General features: G+C 29.3%; 1 protein-coding gene across 1 annotated transcript; it reads right to left on the bottom strand.

Moving 5' to 3' along the window:
• Positions 1-3,057: 3,057 nt before the first annotated feature.
• On the bottom strand, positions 3,058-10,457 carry LOC114182148 (putative ABC transporter B family member 8). Its single transcript, XM_028068931.2, has 9 exons — positions 10,123-10,457; positions 9,957-10,011; positions 9,500-9,678; positions 8,949-9,406; positions 7,539-8,079; positions 6,425-6,604; positions 4,911-6,197; positions 4,184-4,599; positions 3,058-3,714 (listed from the first exon to the last, which is right to left on the bottom strand). Exons 1-9 carry the CDS (start codon positions 10,369-10,371, stop codon positions 3,357-3,359), a joined length of 3,723 nt encoding a protein of 1,240 aa, XP_027924732.2. The 5' UTR covers positions 10,372-10,457; the 3' UTR covers positions 3,058-3,356.
• Between the last annotated feature and the right edge of the window lie 5,842 nt (positions 10,458-16,299).

Genomic DNA, 16,299 nt, shown 5'->3' with positions numbered 1-16,299 from the left:
AATAATATGAGATTAACATATATTATTTTAAATATATTGTATGATTAATTGAATTCTTTTCATTCGTTTAAAATCATTTTCAGTTTCACTCTTTATAAAAAGACAAGGTGAGATAGGAGATAAATTTAGACCAAAAAATAGTTATAATATTAATTATGAGTTGACCAAAAAGTTAAAAATATTAAATAAAATAAACATTAATCAATTACTAAGTTTCTTTCTCTTTTAAGCGTGAGTTAACCAACAAACCGGAAAGGATTAAAATAAATAAATAAATTAACTGATTGATAAGTTAGAGACAAAAATACAGTAGTAAAAGCTATATTTATTGAGGAAACAAAAATAATAGAATACTCAACAAATATTTTAAACACTAAATAAAATAATTTTTTTGTATAGACTTTATTTAAAATATCAAAATTATGAAAAAATATTTAAAACCTAAATATTTTAGAAATTAAAAATTGTTGTAGATCTTATATTACATTGAATTAATTTTTAAGATTTTATATCTTGAATAATAACAAAACATCTATTAGAAAAATATAATATAAAGTGTGTACTAAATACTTATTATCATAATAGTTTTAAATTTTCCTATGGCATGCATATATAGCAGTGATGAGAGGATATATGGTTGCCACGTATCAAATCAATCAACACTTGGGTACACTTTTTTGGACACTTTTTTGACTAACTCATTTTTCTTTTTTCTAATTTCCGTGGCCACAATTTTTGTGCTATTGTTCAGAAAATTTGTGCCCACCAACCCAAACATTTTCTTTTGACTAACCCATTATTTAAAAAAAAAATATGATTTTCTTTTTTTAATTTAATCTTTCGTCAAAAATTTTGATCAATTTAATTATTATCTTTAGAAATGTGTAGATTTAGTCATTTTAATTAAATTTTGTTAAATTTATTTAAAATTTCAAACGCGTTTTATGATAATATTTAAAATGGGTCAAACGATATAAATAATTTAAATACTATCATGAAATGCGTTTGAAATGTTAGATAAACTTAACAAAATCTGGATAAAATGACTAACTTCATGCATTTCTAAAGATTAAGAACTAAATTAATCAAAAGTTTTGAAGAGAAACTAATTCCAAATTTTACTAAAACTTGAGGGATAAAAACTATTTAATCCTTTGAAAAACAATAATTACTAAATATTATGTCAAAGGAATCGTAGTATTACAAATTTACTTCTAAACTTTTATTTCATTGGCATGCCATAGATAATTTATCTCCCAATTAAAAAAAATGATCATTTTAATCATTTTGCATGTACCTTTTAAGTGTATTTCAACTACCTTATTAGACAGTTGTGTCTAATCATCTTTGCCTAACATGATGTTTTAGTTTCATAATTATGGGGAAAAGTACTGAATTCAGAAAAATTTCGTGATGCAATGGATACTAACTATAAAGGGAAAAACAGTGACAAATAACCGAACTCAGGCAATTATAATGAAAATGTTTTTGTTTAAGAAAGGTATTTTTTTTTTCCTCAATTTAAATGTATGGGAGGTAGATTGTACTATTGAATCACTCACTACTAAATAAATGGAGTGTAGCTAATCAATTCATAATAATCACAAGTTAAGTACAGTCGATGAGTCTAACATCAAAAGAAGTTTTATTAAAGAGAAATTATATAAATATTACTTGAGTTTAACTTACATAAAATATTGATATTATTTTTAAATTAAAATCTTATATAATAATTAACTTTTTCATTTTTTATACGGTATATATTTAGATCTCACTTAATTTTTCAAGAGAGTGTTATGATCTTGATTTATTTATTTTATGGAACTTTGGTTTTAATTCATAATAATTTTGTTTATTTCAAATAAAAAAAAAACACAAAAAACAAAAGCTTTATTATAATAATTATGACCTTTTTTTTGGAAGTTAAAAATTGTTTGGTTTGTTATGTAGAGATGACAAAAATATCCATGTTCGTGGGTATTCATAAATAACATTCGTGACGAATAGTTAGTAGACATTTATTACATATGAGTAATAGGTAATACCCGTTTATATACGGATCGGTGTGTATCATACTAACTATATTCCGGATATATGTTACTCGCACAAAATTAAAATTAAAATTTAATTTATATTTTATTAAGTTAAATTTAATTAAAAATAATTTTATATTTATATAATATCATATTTTACATATTTTATAATTTATTTAAAAATATTATAAAGTATATATCTTTTTTAAATATTAACGAGTACCCACAAATATTAAAAAAATTTACAGATACTTTTTAAACGTATATTCAACAGTAAATGAATGAATTTTTCTTTTTGCAGGTAAGCACTATTTATACCTGATTTCACCGTTAATATTCCTAGTTCTCTTCATAGACTGAGAATTAATCACACACTGATATTTTTTCGGACAAAATATAGAAAACAAAAATGTATACGAAAGAGTATTTAAAACTACAAATTAGTTTTTTTTAGATGAGAGCTCCTAAACTTAATCACAACATTTTACTTTTCACGTTAGGATCCTTGTACCTACAATTACATGAGCAACAACATTCTACATTAAGAAGTTCCAAAAGATATTGCTTTTATTATATTTGAAATTGGTATTACACGAATGGCACATTTCATATTGGATTCGGGTCGTATCCATGTACTTGTACAAGCCCATTTGGACATATAATACGGGCCTTCAATGTTGTGCATTTTTATGAATTGGACCAAAAAATTGTCCTGAAACCCAATTCACCTTTGATTAGCCTAAACATTGACCAACCAAACTCAAACACTACTACATCGGCAGTTTTTTTTTCTGCGCCTCCATAACTTTCTTCCTCTAACCTCAAATAAATAAATTTCCCATTTTACCCTTTTTCAAACTGTACAATTTTATTTTTAAGAAAGACTTCCAGTTTGCACAACCCGAAAGCTAAAAATAATTTTCAGATTATACAATTCAAAAGTTATTTGGTTTCCGGATTACACAATACAAAAATTCATTTAACTTTCGGATTAATATTTTTTCTTAATTCCGGAATGCATAAAAAGGGCAAAATGTAAAGTTTTTTTATATTGGGGGTGCAGAAAGAAACTTAGGGAGATACAGGCCCGTACATTTGACTTTTTTTTCTATCCCTTATAAGAATAGTCCACACCTTCTTTGTTTCAGAAAAGGTTGATCATACATGTAAAATCTTCTAACCTTTCCACAAAAATGGAACAACCCTTTTAAATTTCAGATTACATAATTCTGAATGTGAAACCATGATTCTGAATTAACTTTTCCACAACGAAAGAGTGCATATACTTTCTTTTTGTACATGAAAATTATACAATTATGGTACCTAAGTTTGGATTTGATGGCTGGCAAGGTTGAAGAAGGCACCTCTCATGTGCCTAAGTTGAGCATAGGTTCCTTGTTCCAGGACCTTGCCCTCACACACATAAGCAATTGAATCAAGCTCTTTGATAGTGTTAAGCCTATGTGCCACAACAATGGTGGTTCTTCCTACCATAGTCCTATCAAGTGCTTCTTGCACAACTTGTTCTGATTGCACATCCAATGCACTTGTTGCCTCATCAAGAAGTAGTATCTTTGGGTTCCGAATTATGGCCCTTGCAATTGCTATTCTCTGCTTTTGCCCTCCTGATAACTGCACTCCCCTTTCTCCACATTCAGTTTCATATCCTTCTTTCAGTGATCTACATCACACCAACATGGAAAATTCACTTCTTTACACACTCACAATTATCTCAGGCAACTTTGTCTAAATCATATCAGACATGTGGACACCGAAGGAACTAAGACCTTAAGTCAGTGAAGACATGTCATATAATGTATTTGTACACTCTCGACTATACACAAGTGAATGTGTATCATAAAACACCGGTCAGCGAGTTTAAATATATAAGATTAGGGAGGACAAAATAAAATTTTCAGATACTTACTAATAATTTTAACAAAATCAGAGAGTACACCTGCATACTCTAGTATACACATGCACACCCTGATGTACACACGTAGGTCTGTCACAACATGTGGATGTGTTTGAGTATATTAACCATGAAGCAACTTTGTTAAATTTGATTGTATATACTTTTCACAAATGAATATGACAGTTTATGGTTAAAACAAGTGAGCATGTAGTATCCATGTAGAGAGAAAACTTACGAGATGAACTCATGAGCATTTGCAGCTCTTGCAGCCTCAACTACTTCATTCTCAGTTGCATCTTGCTTCCCAAACAAAATGTTCTCACGTATGCTGCCAGAATATATCACAGGTTCTTGGCTCACTAGTGCTGTGTGCTGTCTGTACCAGTGAATGTCTAATTCCCTTATGTCTACATTGTCCACTTTAACTGAACCTCTCTCAACATCATAGAATCTTTGGATTAAGCCAATCACTGTTGATTTTCCACATCCACTTTTTCCAACCAGCCCCACACTTTTTCCTGGCTTCACCTCCAAGCAAAACTTGCGCAAAATTGGTGTTCCTGCCCTGCTTGGATAAGCAAAATCTACATTCTTTAACTCTATCTTACCACTCATCTTTTCCAACTTAATGCCACTAGTGTTATCTCCAGCCTAGAATAACACGATTTCATCAGTAAAAGTTGTAACATATTTATGATAGGGAAGCATAGCTGTGCTTGTGTCTATGCAAGTGTGCAAATAAGATTAATAAAAGTGTTGCACCATTAGTTTTGTTGGAAATAATTCAAATGTGAGTCTAAACCTCACACGAAATAAAAATGACATAAATTATAAGTTTTGCATCTTATATGGTGTATAACTTTGTCATTTTTATCTGATGTGACATTTAGACTCACATTTAAATTATTCTGAACAAATTTTGATGTTATAGAATGCACGAATAATATACAGAGCTAACATACCTTGGGAATTAGTGATTTCCTGTCAAGAATTTCAAACACAGATGCCACTGCTGTTGAGCTCTTGGCAAGGTCAGAAGTCATGCTTCCAGCATCAGCTATGACCTTGCCGGTGCTCACCAGCACAAAAAATGTTTTGAACACATCCCCAGCTGATATTTCTCTCTTTTCAACCAAAGTACCACCATACCAGAAATCCAAAGCCCATGACATGAACGTTAGGCACTGAGCAGAACCCATTCCTATGCCAGCTAGCCAAGACTTCTTCCTAGCCTCCTTCCTTGGAGCCTCTTGCGCCTCATCAAATAGACTTAGAACTTTTGGAATGCTCCCAAAAGAAGTCACAATTCTGTGGTTATAAACTGCCTCCACTGCAATCTGTGTACTCTGATTCTGTGCCTTAACAAATTTTGTTGAGAGTGTGGAGAGCAACACTTTTCTTGTATAAAAGCAGAGAATTGTGAGTGGCTGCACTGCTATCATAACAAGAGCTAGCTTCCAAGCCACGGCAAGCCCTATGATCATTGCAATGGTGACAGCAGAAGTGGTTTGCACCAGTAAAGAGAGTCTATCTGCCACAAGAGACTTCACCATGGAAGCCTCATTGCTCAACCTTGAGCATAATGCTCCACTGGAGTTTTGTTCCTCATCAAACCAAGCAGTTTCAAAGGTTAAGATATTCTCCAGCATGCGCAGCCTTATCCTTTTGGTTAACATGGCTCCCATGTAAGCAAAATTGTAGTGTTGCAAGAGATTGAGAGTGATGGAGGCAAGGGAAAGAGAACAGAAAATCAAAGAATAAGTTCTGATTCTGTGCATCATTTCTAGATGGCTTTTGGCAAAAAAGGCAGAAATCATGCCCCCTATGGTTAAAGCATATAGTGGTTGAACTGAGCCAAAGGCTATGGCTGAGAGGGTTCCAATTAGACCTTGTTTCCATTCAGGAGCATTGAGAGAGAGAAGTCTGGTGAAAGATGGTGGAGGGTGAGAAACTGGAGATGGGGTGGTGGTGGCTTCAGCAGGCAATGGTGACTTTGGAAATATGGCAGGACTTGACCTTGCTGTGCTTGGTCTACCTGCACTGCTTCTTGGTGCTGAAAGAGCACCTAGTTCTGAATTTTGATCTTGGTCATCCATGCTCAATTGTGTCTGTAACTTTGCTAGATTTGCATAGTGGCCATTTTGTCTGTTGATGAGTTCATTGTGTGTGCCGGTTTCAATGATTCGACCACCACTAACAACTGCTATCAGGTCTGCATTTCGGATAGTCGATAGCTTGTGTGCAACAACCTGATCAAGTTCAGTTCGTGTTATTGACACTTGTTTTATTCTGATATACAAATCTGATTCTCTGCTGATTTTTATGTGTTGTTTATCTGTTGTGCCTTCAAAATACATTAATAAACATCGATCTTGATGTTTATCGGTGTATTTTAAAGACACAGTAGAACACAACACCAAAAATCCAGTAAAGCATCTGAACTCTGATTATACTAATAATTGATGATTGCACTTACCAATGTAGTTCTCCCCATGGAGGCTTGATCGAGGGCATTCTGAACCAGTAATTCTGATTCAGAGTCAAGAGCACTGGTTGCTTCATCAAGTAGGAGAATTACAGGATTCTTTATGATGGCTCTTGCAATGGCTATTCGCTGCTTTTGTCCTCCTGAAAGAAGTGCTCCCCTTTCTCCGATCTACTTGAAAATTGATTAGGTTAGTAATATATAGCTGCATTTTTCTGATAATATAAAATGTAGAATCAAACTTTTATGTGTAGATTAAGCATCTATGGTGGTGAAATTGTAAACTAGAGCTTGTATCTTTCGCAGAAAGCTTCTAATAATCACAATATTTATTTTCTTCCAAACACATGCTTAATAGTATTGACAGATAAACAGATAACACTTTTTTGGAAGAAGCTTAATTAAGATTTATCTAGTTCATAAACTTGTGCATTTTTTGTTGTTCTTAAAAGTTTATATGAGTGTTACTTTTTTTATTCGATTCCAACTCATCGATTAACTTAAAATACAAATAATTAGAAAGAAAACATTTTGAACATTTATATAACAATTTTTTCAATAAAAAATTAATTAAAAATACTTAAATTGATTATGTCCTTAATTAAGCCTTTGCATATGTAGGAGAAGAAAATAAAAAATAAATTAAACTTCTTTTATAGATTAATAATTATCCATTTCAATTTTCTATACAATCAATTCTATCTATGAAGTTGCATCATTATTTTTATTTTCTTTTATTAGTGTCTATTAGTAAATTCAACCAAGTAGAATTGTATTGGAAATTTGAGCGATTGAAGTTAAGTTAACTAGTTGCAAGGTCAACAGAAAGAAAATTTTATAGCCATACATAAACATTTAGACACAATTTTTTTTATTACCATTTAACATTATCCCTCATAACTATTTATTTTTTTTTTCTTCTAAAAATATAAAAGTTAATTTTTGTTAAAACTATTTTATTTCGCTAGTTGCAAGTTAACTTTTATAAAAGTTCTTTTCATTATTTGTTTTTAACTAAAGTGTATATAGATTGATTTTAACTAATTGTAAGTACTTGTTTGGATAAATTTTGTTCAAACAAAGTTCATTGAATAAAGTGATTCACCTTAGTTTCATAACCTTCAGGAAGCTGCCTTATGAAGTTGTGAGCATTGGCTGCTGTAGCTGCTGCAACTATTTCATCCATGGTAGCATCTGTTTTCCCAAACATAATATTCTCCTTTATGGAAGTTCCAAACATGGCATGTTCTTGACTCACAAGCCCCATTTTCCCTCTTATCCATTTCAATTTTAGGGTTTTTATGTCTACACCATCAACCCTCACAACACCTTCATCTGCATCATAAAATCTCTGCATCAATGCTATTGCTGTGGATTTCCCACTTCCACTTGCACCAACTAGAGCAACCGTTTTCCCTGCTTCCACTTGCAGATTGAAATCACTCAGCACAACCATATCTGGACGAGAAGGGTATGTGAATTTCACATGCTCAAACTCTACCTTCCCACTCATGTGATCCAACACAAGCCCTTTTGTGTCTTCACCATCAATTAATGGTGTTCGATCAATCATGTCAAATATTCTTGATGCTGCAACAGATGCTTCTGTGAAGTACTTCAAATCAGGAAGCACCACTCCAAGAGATCTACATGTTAACATGCATTACAAGAATCAGCAAAGAACAAAAAATACACCACTATTTATAAGTCTTTTTTCTTGTATGGTTTTTAACTTTAAAGAAGAATATGCAATATAATTCTTATCCTAGATCCTTTGTCGAGTCTGAATAAAATCTATTCGATCTTGGTTCAGAAAGAACGTGTGAAAAATGTTACTCGAGACAAGGAGGATCGCAATGAGATGAAAATATCGACAATTATTAAGGGATATCTCATTTAGAGTTGCTTAAAGAGATCACTTTCTTTGAAAGAAAGAGCATTTCAATGAAGTCACCACTTCTTTCAATTGCCTCCTTTACCGAAGATATTGCCATGTCTTCAAATTAAATATCATTTTGTAAGATACTAAAATATTTGGTGCATTATTACTAAAGATAAAGACACCGAGACTTTTTCTGAACCGATTTGATTCCAATCTTATCATACAGAAAGGCTATAGTTATGTAGAATTAAACTAATATATTGTTTTTAATTCCCTTTTTCTAAAGAGAACTATGATAATGTCTGGCCATGACAACTAGATCATGTAAGATTATAATGTATTCTTAACTTTAGATTGATTGAACTTTCTGGCCCTATCCCAATTTTTAATTGATTGTTAAGATCCATCGACCTGCTACTTTAATATACTTTACATCAGCCACAAAAATGTAATGAAATTTCATGCATGATTGAAACATGTGATCATTGGTGATGAATAAACCTTGATGGATTCATGTATCAGATTTTTTATGCAGTGATGGTAGCATATGTGTGGATTAGGTTAGGATTTAGTGAGTTAGATTGGAAATTAAAGTTGAATGCAAAAGGAAAAGAGAGAGACATAGTTACTTACAGTCCACACATTATGAAGGAAATGCCTGATGCATAGATTCTTCCACCACTTTCACCTTTGTACATAACCAAACGGCTTCCATACCAAGCAATGAAAGCCCATATTGCAAAAGAGAGACCTGTGCTTCCTACTGCAAGACCCTTTGCTATTCCTTGCTTGATTCCAAGCCTTGAAGTTCTGCACAATATGTCTGAATATCTCCCACTGATTCTCTTCTCTGCAGTGAATGAATACACTGTTTTCACTGAGCTAAGTGCCTGTTCTACAATGCTGTTTGCTTTGCCATATTCTTTCACAGAGGACTTCGACAAATAGATTAGATACTTTCCATAAATCATGCCAGGGATGATCAGAAGAAGCAGCGTTGGGAATGCTACTAACGCCAATCTCCAAGAAAAATATGTGGCAAACGCAACCCCAGATATGAATGATGATGAGTGCATCAAAAATAGGGGCACCTGAGAAAGGATGAGAAGAAGACAACATAAAATTACAAAGATTTTCATGGTACAAAACAATTGATGTTGCCTAAACTAGGAGAAGAATATGACCTTTTCACTCAGAACTTCTTGGATGAGAGAAGTGTCTTTTGATATGCTGTTAATGATTTCAGAAGTGGTTGCTTCTTGAGAATCGAAAAACCCTACTTCTTGTCTCAGGACAGCTTCCAAGTACTTGTAACGAATTCTCAGAACCTGTCTCTCACTTGTTTTGCTCCAGCAATACCCTTCTGCAGTTAAGCATATCAAGTATTGATTAACTAGTGTTTTCTCAAGAAGTTCCTATTCAGATCAAAAGTTTAAGAAAATACTAGTCTACTTTTTAGGGTTTCATAATATAATGACCAAAAACATGTCTGCCAAATTAAACATGTGAAAATTGAGGTTGTTCTAGTTAGTGGCTACTACAGTTAGATGCTATATAGCTAAATGTTGCACATTAGTTATTACAGTGTTCACACCTTTGTCCTCAAAAAGTAAAGCAAAAGAAGGTTTGAATTTGGATTACCCATGAAGGCCACCACCATCACTGCTAATCCCAAGTAGACAAAATATAAGCTGCACTGCAAATGACAATCAAAAAACAAAAATGAAAGAAGAGAGAGAAACATATCAGTTGGTCAGAAAACAGTGTGCAGAAAAGTGAAACAAGAATTTAAGGAATATGAGTCAACCTTTTCAACCTCAGCCATGTAAGTCTTAGTACTACTTTGTTGTTGGTTGTTGTTACTGTAACCTAGGCTGTTCATGATACGGCTTGCAAACAGCAACAAAATATTTGTGGACATGCCATCTCCAATTGCTCCCAGAGCACCCATTAGCATGAGCACAACATCAATCCAATCAGCATATCTCAAAATTATGGCTATGGAAGCTCTTCCTTTTCTTCTCATCTCTACCTTCTGTGTCTCAGTCTCATCCATTCTTGGAGAACCCTTTTAATATGAAGATTGTGTGAAAACCTTGTTAGAGTGAGTGAGAAATTGTGTGTTGTGGGAGCACATCACAATGAGATGATTTTGGTTTCCAAAGCCTATATATATATATAAGAGTGAGGAGTGAAGTGTGAACACAGGTCCATGTGCATCTCTGTCATGACTTGAAAGAGTGAGAGAGGCATATTCTAATGAATAATATCATGATCAAAGGCTTTTTGTGTGTAGTATTGTGGGGTTGTTAAAGATGATTTTGTGCTTCTCGTTGCATTTCTTTGTTTGTTTTTCAATTCTTTAATCTTCAAAATCCAATAGATTGTCACAATTTTTTGTCAAGTTTTGGAGAAAGATGATATGACATACCAACATTTTTCCATCACACCACTCGTTCCTCTTTCTTTCTAATTATTTAGTACTCTCATTTCATGTCACACTTTGGCCATTGTCGGTTTATTGCAATTTGCCACCTTTTTTTGTATTTTATTATAAATAAATCACCACTTCAGGTTCTAATGTCCCTCCCCGTGAATAGAGCTTATAATATTTAATACATATATAATGTATTGCATCAAATGCCATATTAATTTGGTATTGAATCATGATTATTTAATACTCATTTACATCTATATATATATATATATATATATATATATATATATATATATATATATATATATATATATGAGTGAATAAAAGTTCAACACTGATAGATTCTCTTACAGAGACCAAAAAATCTTTTATGATTAACTACAATGAACAGTATTGGCAAAACCTCTCTCCCTAAATATAAATTGATGAGATATTTTCACTAATATATATCTACAGATTATGCAGATCTACTTTTATTTATTATATAATAAAATTGTCAGTTAATATAATACATACATATATATATATATATATATATATATATATATATATATATATATATATATATATATATATATATATATATATATCAATGAAGAGAAACAAAACTATGACAATTTTTCTGAGTATTAATACTGTTTTCTTCTCTCTCTTTTTTTTTTCTCTCTTATTAGGTTTAGCAGAAGAGAATAAAAAAAAAGCTTTCAGACAGAATCAACAAATAACTACACGTGCTAATGAAGAAAGGTGTTCATATATCCGACAACCTTGTCAGAGTACATCTCACAGATTGTCAAAACCTAGAAAACTAAAGATAAAATATAAAATATGGCCATCAACATTGTTAATTGTTTGTTTGATATTTTAGAAGAGAAACTTAGAACTGCATTATGTGTTGGTGAGAAGCATGGAGGAAGATATATATATATATATATATATATATATATATATATATATATATATATATATATATATATATATATATATATATATATATATATATATATATATATATATGTTTACACAGCATATTCCACTTTTCTTGCATCACTGAGCTGCCATGCCTAACTTGCTTCAACATAATAATTATATTCCAACACATGTATTTGTAGCTGTATGTTTTGGACCTCTCTTTTTCTAGCACTAACTAAAACACACATCAATGATAATGTGTTGGTATATATATATATATATATATATATATATATATATATATATATATATATATATATATATATATATATATATATCATTAATATGATTCTGATTTATAATTTTAATATACTTTTGGCCTTTATATATCCTTAGCAACCATATTATATTGTGCTACAAAACTTAGCCCTACACTCTCTCTGGACTTGTCTGTCTATATTTAGAATGTGAACAATAATTTTGAAGTATATATGGCACATGTTCATTTCCAAATATTTAGTTTGAAATATGATTCCTTTCAACACTTCAATATTCCCCTATTTTCTGCTAGATATGTTTTTCCTCTGATAAATTCCAAAATGAAATTCTATCATTGAATATTTATCACTTTAACTCTTTGCCATTTTTTTTAATCTCATGGCTCCTCCTTGCCTTTCGAATCAAGTCACTTTCTTCTTTATTCTTGTCCAACAATATATATTAAAATTAGTCACATCTCAATCTTTTAGTTTGCTGATTTCTATATTGACATACACTACATAAGATTACTATATATATATATAAAACTTCAAATGTTATTAATTTTTCTATTATGATCAGTCCTAGTATATATAGATCAGAAGGGTGTGTGTTGATACAGACATTTTCTCTACAATTTATTTAAATATTAAGGTTCAAGATAAGAGTTCAAAAGTGAAAGTTATTTATCAGTTTCCATTTTGTTTTATTTGTACCTCGACTCCTATTTTAAGATAAATTAGTTTGTTAAAAAATATAATTTTATTTCGTTTAAAAACAATTTCATCAAAACATATTATTTTTATAAACTTTTGAATTTTTTTTCTAATTCATATACTTTACATGAAATTATTTTAAAGATAATAAAATAAGTAAAAACAAATGTTATAATGATATATTTAGAACTTTAAATTTTAAAAAATGTAAAAAATATTTTAGCAATAACTAATTTTAATGGTGAGTAAATTATTTTATATATAATATTAATACAAATTCAAATATTGGTCGCAAATAAACTTATTGTTAAGCATTAGACAAAATTATGACTATTAAATACTTATTGTTAAGCATTAAACAAAAATATGACTATTAAATAGTTATTGTTAAGCATTAAACAAAATTTAAAAAGTTATCATGAGATAAATAGTTGTAAATATGTGAAAGAAAATATATCTATAAAAAGATACCGAAGCTTTGGAAAGACACAAATATAAAAAATAAAATAAAAAACAACAACAATATAAAGTAACTTGAGAAAAAAATGTAGTTTATAAGGTCATTTAATTCTTCGCTTCTGGATCTCTCTTCCAATATTAAAATCTTACACATTAAAAAGATGTGAATATATTAAATTAATTAACCTCAATAACCAGTCACATGCGATTGTGCAATTTAATAGTCGTTAACTTCAATTGAAAGAACATTATATATTTTTTAATTTGAGTATTTTTTTTCTTTTAATTAAGAATGATTCTCATCTTGTTTAACAATTTTAATTTATTTATTTTAGTCGAGAATAAGTTGAAAAACAAAATTTAATATAGGTATTTACTTTATTGATCAGTGTATATACATATAGAATGGATTGTAAAATTCTTAAATTTTAATCTTTCAAGTCTTGTGATTAGTCTACTACAGTAAAGACTAGTAATATTAGTTACCAACAACAATTACATTACTAAAAATTCTCATTCTCATACTACATGAAGATTTTTCTGCAAATTTGTTAACAAAATTTACAAGAAAATACTTTTTTCTGTTATTTTTTCTAAGAATCTTAATTTGTAAGTAATTACTTCATGGATAATTATTTCTTATAAAATTATAAAAATTTGTAAGTATTCATACAAAAATTGTTGCGAAAAGTTTATACAAAATATTTTGCATAAAAATTGGTAACAATTTCCTGCAAACTTTTTTCATAACAAAATTTGTAAGTATTTCCTGAAAAAAAAAATTCAAGACAAAATTGACATGAAATATAAATTTTTTAACCATGTTAATTATAATACTGCATTTCAAGAAATTATTTAATAGGTGAATACTTTTTTTTTGCCATAAAAGCTCCTTTATTCATGTCTCAATTATGAATGATCCGGTATTTTCGCCTTAAATGTGGCCAAACATGTAAAGACTTAGGTTAGGTTTTAGGTTTGCAATATAATATCAAAGGTTGTGCAAACTTTTTGATTTGTAGTTTTAATTATAAATAAAAAATGCCTACAAAGTCTACAAGTTTTGTTCCCACTTTTACTCTACCTCCATAGCTACATAGATCGGTCCATGTTTTTTTTTTTCTATTTCTTTGTGTTTAAAGTGCACGTGATACTTGTGTTTCTCTCGAGAATGATATATGCCTAATTAAAAAATTAATAATATATAATCATATAGAGATATTATATTGTATATAATCAAATAATACTATACGAACGGGTGTAAATTTAATTTTTTTATATAGATTTTTTAATATTAAGTTTGACTTAAAAACTTATAAACAAACCCTTACACTATTTCTTTTGGATATTTTAGTTTTAGGTTTTTCAATTATTTTTTTAAGCTGAACAAATAGGTTGATATTACCAATGAGGGATTTAAAATTTGTGTTAAACATTTGATGTACTCATAACCCCCAACAATATATAATTCACGTGTTTTTCTATTATATTACTATTTTTGTTCATGAAGAAAATATATTTAAATAATGGACAAAAACGTGGGGAAATTCGATCTTGATTTTCAGGCGTATTCCAATTATCACTATGAAAGACACTTTTTAAGATAATCCTACGTTGTTTAAGATTCTGAATAGGTTTATTGGTATAGTTAAATGGTGATGCTCATCATTAGTGGCTACTAACCCAATGATAATGGCTCAATATTTAAATGGAACGTGATTAAATTATGAAACATATGGTTAAAAAAAAACATATTCAGCATTACTTGTTTTTGGTGCCTTTAATTGACTATACAATTAGTATATGGGTGATGGGTTTTATATATGATTCTCAACCCTCACCCGACATAAGAAAATGATGTTTTTTTTTTTTTTTTGTGATTTGTTAATTAATAGATTATACATTTCAAAAGTTCCACTTTAATGTTTAATTAATTTTTAAATCGGGCAAAGTTGGAGTAGTGCCACCGTACCACCACATCACATAATTTCAAATTTTAAAAGAAAAAAAAAATAATGGTTTGGTCTGAATTTTAATTCTAATATATCTTTGATCAGTGTTGGGAGTCACCATAATATCATGATTTAATGTTTATAGGGTTTTATATATATATATATATATATATATATATATATATATATATATATATATATATATATATATATATATATATATATATTTAACTCAAATTTTTTATTATCGAAATTTCAAATCATACCATTCTTTAGAATTTTGTTTATTCAGATTTAAATAAATCACAACCAACTTATAAATTTATAATAACCAAGATGGTTATTTATCTAATTCTTTTCAACTTAAGTATAATCATTACAATTGATAAATATATCTTTTTGAAATGCTTATTATTATAAGTGATAAAAGACCGCTTTTAAAATAGTTAATGAAATTTGATTATCTAATTTAAGATTGAAATTATAGTTAAATTAAGTATTTCTTGTAAACATAGTGATTGATCTTAGCTCAAACATTTTGTAGAGCGTTTTGAAAAAATTGAATCAAAAGTTTAAATGAAAACTTTTGATTGCAAAAGTTTAAACTATAACTTTTGAGTGACAAAATATATTTTAAATATAATATATATAGATATGGTAAATACTTTCACATTATTTAAGTGAAGGGTAATTTAAATTATATATATATATATATATATATATTGAAGTATTTATTAAGGACAAAAAATGATAAAATTCTGAATTATAAATAATAAATGTTATGGATGTGATGATTAATCTTAATGACTTATATTAATGAATTTGAGATCGAAATATTGATGTTGTGATGTTATAGTTGATACGATGATTAACCCTAATTATGTTATATCAATGAAATTGATATTGAAATAAAAACTTTGTTTATAAAGACAAAATTAAAATTCCTAACATAAATCTCTGTCCTTTTAACTTTTAACTGAATATTTTGGGAAATAAATTAGAATATATATATATATATATATATATATATATATATATATATATATATTAAACATTTAGCTGAAAAAAAAATTTAAAAATAATTATTTTTGTTTGATCCTTAAAATATGATTGAGGTGGAGTACTTGTTTATCATAGTTTAAACTGAAGAGAGTGGAATTGTGATTAGTTTGTGGGCTTCAACTTTGATGGCTTTTTATGTTCCTATAAATTGAAAGCATGGTGTTAATAATTGAAAAACAATGTTTTAA

Source organism: Vigna unguiculata, chromosome 4 (assembly GCF_037176805.1).
Source record: "Vigna unguiculata cultivar grain cowpea cultivar isolate G323 ecotype 2 chromosome 4, ASM3717680v1, whole genome shotgun sequence".
NCBI classification, from domain to species: Eukaryota; Viridiplantae; Streptophyta; class Magnoliopsida; order Fabales; family Fabaceae; genus Vigna; species Vigna unguiculata.
The sequence above is the reverse complement of the archived record's forward strand: the minus strand, read 5'-3'. Positions and strand labels throughout refer to the sequence as shown.

What these genes read in the sequence shown, in the direction of transcription:
- LOC114182148 (XM_028068931.2), bottom strand. Translation starts at nt 10,371, where the DNA reads ATGGATGAGACTGAGACACAGAAGGTAGAGATGAGAAGAAAAGGAAGA. An exon ending in GATGGTGGTGGCCTTCATGG is followed by an intron (nt 9,679 to 9,956) that starts GTAATCCAAATT and finishes GCTTAACTGCAG; the next exon opens with AAGGGTATTGCTGGAGCAAA. An exon ending in GGAAATCACTAATTCCCAAG is followed by an intron (nt 4,600 to 4,910) that starts GTATGTTAGCTC and finishes GTGTTATTCTAG; the next exon opens with GCTGGAGATAACACTAGTGG.